Genomic DNA, 6,199 nt, shown 5'->3' on the forward strand with positions numbered 1-6,199 from the left:
ATATGTATGTACGCTACTGTGTTTTCTTATATATTTCTCGCTAGAACATAACACAAACAGTGGCTGGTTGGAGTGGCTATCGGCATGTGCCACTTAGTGGGAGGTCTTGTGTTCAAATCCTCGTAATCTCCCCTTTTCCCTGTAGACGTACTTTAGCAAAAAGACCAAAAATCCTCATAATCTCTCCCTTTTCCCTGTATTTTTAGGTTGCACGTATATTAAACGTGGTAGCTTAATGGGCCGACCCAGCACCTGTGCAATTTGTATACAATGCGAGACGTAGATGTACTTTAGCAAAAAGACCAACTGCTAAAAAAAACTTTAAGAAAAGACCATCTTGCCCTTTATTATGAAGGGGTATGGGATAATCTGAAATGGGTCCACAAGGAATATTAATTAATTGCACGGTGTAAGTATTCATATATAAATTTTGAACTATTGGCGGCATCGATCAGTTCAGTTCAGTTCAGTTCATATGGTGTATAAATGTTCAACTATTTGAATCCCTCCGAATTTCACTGCACGTTTGCAGAGCCCTGGGAGCGAGCGAGAGAAAGGCATGCCCAGCTTGTCGAGCTAGCTCCTGCGGCTTCTGAACGACGGAGCAGGGCTGGCGAGCTCTCCTCCTCTTCACCCTCCGGAGACGGGGACTTTGGCCGCCTCCGACGACGGCGTCCTCCTCGCCTCGGCGGCGGGCGGCGCCGACGCCACCGGCTGCGCGGTCCAGTTCTCCACCCTGAACGCCGACGCGCCCTTGCCGGCCCGCGCCTGGCTGCCGCTGTACGAGTCCTCCATGTCGCCGCCGCTGGAGATGGTGAACCCCATGGCCGGCTGCGCCGCCACCGTCTTCATCTCGATCACCGGCTTCTTGCCGTTCTGCTCCATCTGGTAACTCGGAAGGAAGCTTCCCACCACAACCTGACAGCAAACCGTATCAGACATTGAGACAGAGTTCAGAGAAACTGTACTACCAACATCTCATTCGATTAGGTAGTATAGTACTAGCATTCATCAATGTAACTAGCTTAAGTAACAATGGCTGGTTGATCACCTGAACCGGGCTTGCGGCCACAAGGAGGCCAGCCACGCCGCCTCCAATGACGCGGCCATCGGCGGCTGCTAGAGAGACGCTCATCCCACCGCAGCGGTCTCTGGATCCGCCCTTCTCGGTTGGCGTGAAAGATCCGGACAGGGAAAGCAGCTCAAACCGGCCCTGAATCAACCACAGACAGTAGGATTATAAACTGATCAGTTCTTTGCTAAAAAAAAGTCCATGCCTATGTAACTAATGCATATTTTGAATGATCAAAACACTGAAACATCAAACACGATGATGATGAAAAGCTGGCGCAGATCGAGACATAAGTATGAGCAAAATAATTTGCGAAGTTAATAGGAATTCGGAACAAGTTAAGTTCAAGATTAAGTGATTTACAAAAAAAAGGTATAATTAAGTGACTTGTACTATAATAGATTGAGATTTCACAAGTGTCCAAACAGTAAAGGAAGAAAAGTTGGAATGATTGAGAGGTCGCCACCGTTTATACTTTCCCCACTACTTACAAGTACTGACCAGGTACTGACTGAGATGCATATGGAAAATATGCACATAAATTCCATGTAACTTCTTCAGAGTGACCTACTATTAGTTCCCACTTTCCACCAAATTTCGTGGCATTTACAGTTCATCTTGGAGAAGACAAATGTAGTTGTGGATCATGGAAAATTCCTGACAGTGACTTGCCTAAGTCCTCAAGTCAAAAGATGGCGGCAGCACAATCATTTCGCTTTCGTGTTGTTTCAGTTGCTACTCCCTTTTTGTTCCCGTTGATCTTATAAAAACTCCCTTTTGTTCCTTATTTTCACCTATAGTAGATGTGGCCGAATACATCCGAGAATTTTTCAGAACTAGACAAATTTTACGGCAGGGTACTACAGTATTATAATTAGCACTCACAGTGCGCAAATGCTTGCACACAACAGTCATCGGAAATTTGACAGGCTAGATGTTTATCAAATTGAACCAGTGATGTGCACACATCAGTTGTTGGAAATTTGGAGGACAGAGGTTCATATATTTTCCACTACTTATGCACATAAATTCTATGCAACTTCTTCAGCGTGACCTGCTACTAGTTTCCATTACATTTCCTGCATCTACCATTCATCATGGAGATGATAAAAGTAGTTTTGCGTTATGGAAAATTCCTGATCATGACTTAGTACAAGACTCGGCAAAACATGGTGGCGTGGCAGTACATATATTTCAATTTGTTGTGGCTTTGACTGCAACCTTTTTCTTCATTTTCTATCTCTTTCTATTTCTTAGTTTTCACCTGCTTTCGAGGTGGCTGCACACTTACTACAGTTTCAAAACTGCTCAGTATAGCCTTGTGCTTTTTGGGAAACTCCCAAACTTGACCAATTTTCTACCACAACTACTACAGTTTCAGAACTGGTACTCACAATGTGCATATTCACACATCATTCATTGACCTTTTGAAAGGCAAGGAACCGAATACAGGAATATCATTGGTTTGCAGAGAAAAGACAACAAACCTCGTAAGTCACCGTACCACCTAAAGAATCATGCTGACGCAACGTAACATTCGAAATCACACCATTAGCAGACAGAATGCAAATTGCCCTTGGACCTTGTTGGGAGAAAGATATAACCTTCATATTAATATCCTGATGCAACAAAACAAAGAGAGTAACTAGTCATGGCATGAGAAATTATATATGAAATTCAGATAGAGCTAAATTCAAGGTAACGGGGTTTCATGGTATCATACCTCACCGGTAGCAACATTCAAGATATGAGGTGTAAAATTTGCGCCGGAAGCACACCCTACCACGTCACCTGTTCATGAATACAGAGCCTCTCAGGATAAGGGTAGATAATCTTCAGGAGATTGTGCATTTTGAATATTCCACAAGCATTAATTTTTATAAGCATGACGTCGGAATAACAATGTCTTCAACAAATTTTTATCAGATGTTAGGGCCTCGTATAATGCAGTAGTTATTACGAACGATCAACAGCCATATCAGCTATAAGCCTATAACACTCACCATAGAAACAACAGTTCAGTTCTTTTTACTTTTTTGCGATGTAGCAACAATTATATCCGATCAATGCACCCAGACTAGTGTTTTCCTCCGACACTAACTCTCCTAGAAAAAAAGTATTGGTGACCACTTTCAGAAATGCACCAGAAGCAACTTCACAGATAGTTTTCTCTGATACAAGATGCTTAGCAACCATCACCAAAAATTATATTCAGACAACACCTACTCATCTGCAAACCAAGTAGTCCGATCGATATAGTAACTAGTCATACAAGTTATTTCTAGAACTACAAGGAAACAAATTTACAGGCCCAAATCAAAGGGCACCTCTTCCTTTTAACACGCCAGAAGCAGGCCAAGATACAGCTCCAGACACTGGCACACAAATGCTCCACACCTCAGGTTCTGCACCACTGAAAACAGAGTCCTGGACAGGCAAACCTGGAACTTTTGAAGGGAGATGCATACACTAGGCTTAACAACTTGCATACCAATCAGTTCACAAGTGTTGCATAGCTGGTTCAGCAAGTCAGTCAGTCAGTCAGTCTCGAGGGCCTGATTCGCCGTGATTTTGGCAAAATTTGGCCAAGTTAGGCGCGTGTTTGGTTCGCCGTCATTCTTAGGGGCAAACAGAGCATCTGAAAGGTGCTTGGGTCTTTCAGTTCACCTAGTAGACCTACCTAAGACTAAGACCAGATAGATGGTCCCTGTCCCTCGGTCTCTTCCTCCTGGTCCTGGCTGTCTCTCTCAGCCATCACCACATGGCACCACCCACCCAAGCCCCGGATATGTCTATCTAATCTCAACTAAAATAATCGATCAATCATAGTAAAATGCTGCGGCCTTGGATTCCGATTTGAGACGGGCGAAGATCGCACGAAACTACTGGAGATTTTCTCTGAAATTTGTTAGGAGTAGTACGACTCTGAATTCTGTATGAGATGAGGGAGTGGGAGGGGTTCCGTACCTAGGGGCGGCGTCGGGGCGGCGGCGGCGGCGGCGGCGACGGATGAGGACATGGGCGCGGGGGGTGGTGGCGTTGAGACGACCACCGCGGGGGTCGGCGTGGCGGCCGTCACCGGTACCGGCATCGGCATCGGCATCGCCACCACGGGCGCCGCGCGGCTGATGAACCCCACGGGCCGCCCCCTGCCCCGCTTCATGGCGGCCCCCACGGCGGACGCGGGCGTGTAGTGCCCCCCGCCGGAGTCGTCCGGCACCGACGCCGAGATCGGCGTCGCGTTCAGCGGCCGCAGCAGGCCCCCGTCCGGCCCGTACTTCCTCGGCCGCCCCCTCTTCCGCTTCCCGTCCCCTCTCGCTGCTGCCACCACCACCGCCGCCGGCGCAGCAGGAGGAGAAGGAGCAGGAGCAGGCGCAGGAGCCGGCGGCGTCGGCTCCTTCTTGGTCTCTGGCGCAGGCTGCGCGGCCGCGGGCGGCGTCGGCTCCTTCTTCGTCTCTGCCGCCGGCGGCGGGGTCTCCATCGCTGTCTCCATGCCAAGCCCTACTTTCCTCCTCGCCGGGACGCCTCGACCATCAGACAGAGCCACTCCGCTCTCCACACGAGCACCACGATCAAGCAGCGGCAGGCAGGAGGAGAAGGAAACTCGAACCAAAAGCCCCAACTCCGACGTCCAAACCTGAGTTCGAGCCCAGAACCCGAACTCCGGCGAGAACAACCAACCACAACCGGTGTAGTACTCCGGCGATCCGGCCGGCCGGCGAGGAACTCAAGAGCAGGAGAGAGAGACAGAGGAGGGAGAGAGAGGGAAGAAGGAAACGAACACAGACAGAAAGAGATGGCAAAGAAAGAAATGCAGAGAGGAAATAAAAAGAGATGGAATTGTTTTTTTAATAAATACAAAATTAAAGTGATAATCTAAACAAAGGAAACATTTATTGCAAATGGGTGGAATATTTTAAAAATATTATATGATTCTTTCTGTATTTTTTTGGGTTGGTGAACCGGTTAATTAATAGGGAGGGGAAAATGATGGTGGTGGGGGTTCATTATTTAACTGTTTTCTTTATTTTTTTTTAGTCTAGGGGGTTGATTTTTTAATCTTGGTGGTGCTAATTTCGAAATATGCGGTGTGACTGGGGATTTGTTTATGTTTTGGGGGCGCTTTTTTGTGGTTTGGTCATCTAAATTGTGAGAAATTGGAGACAGGAGAGGGAGAGTTTTTGAATGCTGCCCACTTTAATTGTCCCCCTTTTTTTTTGCAGGGGGCATTTTAATTGTCATTTGTGTGCGCACACAAATGTATCTCTATTCTGCTTTGGATTTTACACACCATCAATCTATTTTAGAAATCATACATACTTGGTCTTGATAACTTTTCTCCATTTGACGTTATATAAATTAATATGTATTTTTGCTATATTATCTATATTGATATAAAAGCACAAGTTAGGGTGGTGCTATATCTATATATTTTTGGGCTGGAGAATTTAACGTGGGCAAGCGCACAAAAGCAATGTATCTTATACATTTTTCTTCTTCCACGTCAGTATTCAAGAGGAAAAATTATACAAATAAGAAAATGTACTTTAAAATTCTAAAGAAATTACTTTTAGTGTTAAAATTTTGTTAGTGAACCATGCTTTGCAAGTACAGGGTTACTATTTTGTTTCTAACTGGGTCATATATGTGGTTTGTATTGAAACTATCATTGTTTTCACAACTACATATATGTCTAAAGTTAAAAAAAAATCAGTCACCATAGGACAAATTTATTAAAATTCATTTTTTAGAAATGGAGGATGTATCCCTGGCCTCTGCATCTGAACGATGCTTGCAACCATATTATTATTAATTATTCACAAAGACCATACAAGGTGATACATCAATAAGTCTGAAGCCACCAACTTGGCAACGCTGTTGCTACTCCTATCCCGTTGATGAAGTTGTGCCGAATGTCCGGGCCTAATACCAAACAGACATCACACCAAAACCTAACATCCAAAGCTGGGTGTCCCATCCAAGCCACTATCTGGATTGGTGCACACATCGGTCCGACACACTCGTGAGCACCGCACGCTGCAAAGGCCGTCACCTCCATCTTCCATCGGTCCATCCTCAGAGCAGAACTGATGCACCGACCATGCCAGGCCTCTCTGCCATCAACGC

At 45.8% G+C, this 6,199-nt stretch overlaps 1 protein-coding gene across 1 annotated transcript; it reads right to left on the minus strand.

The window, feature by feature from the left end:
- Nucleotides 1-383: 383 nt before the first annotated feature.
- LOC123136024 (AT-hook motif nuclear-localized protein 2) lies at nt 384-4,854 on the minus strand. Its single transcript, XM_044555301.1, has 5 exons — nt 4,040-4,854; nt 2,796-2,863; nt 2,560-2,691; nt 1,052-1,213; nt 384-918 (listed from the first exon to the last, which is right to left on the minus strand). The coding sequence occupies exons 1-5, from the start codon at nt 4,563-4,565 to the stop codon at nt 631-633; spliced, it is 1,176 nt and encodes a 391-aa protein (XP_044411236.1). The 5' UTR covers nt 4,566-4,854; the 3' UTR covers nt 384-630.
- Nucleotides 4,855-6,199: the final 1,345 nt, after the last annotated feature.

This window comes from Triticum aestivum, chromosome 6B, assembly GCF_018294505.1.
Source record: "Triticum aestivum cultivar Chinese Spring chromosome 6B, IWGSC CS RefSeq v2.1, whole genome shotgun sequence".
In the NCBI taxonomy this organism is placed as follows: Eukaryota; Viridiplantae; Streptophyta; class Magnoliopsida; order Poales; family Poaceae; genus Triticum; species Triticum aestivum.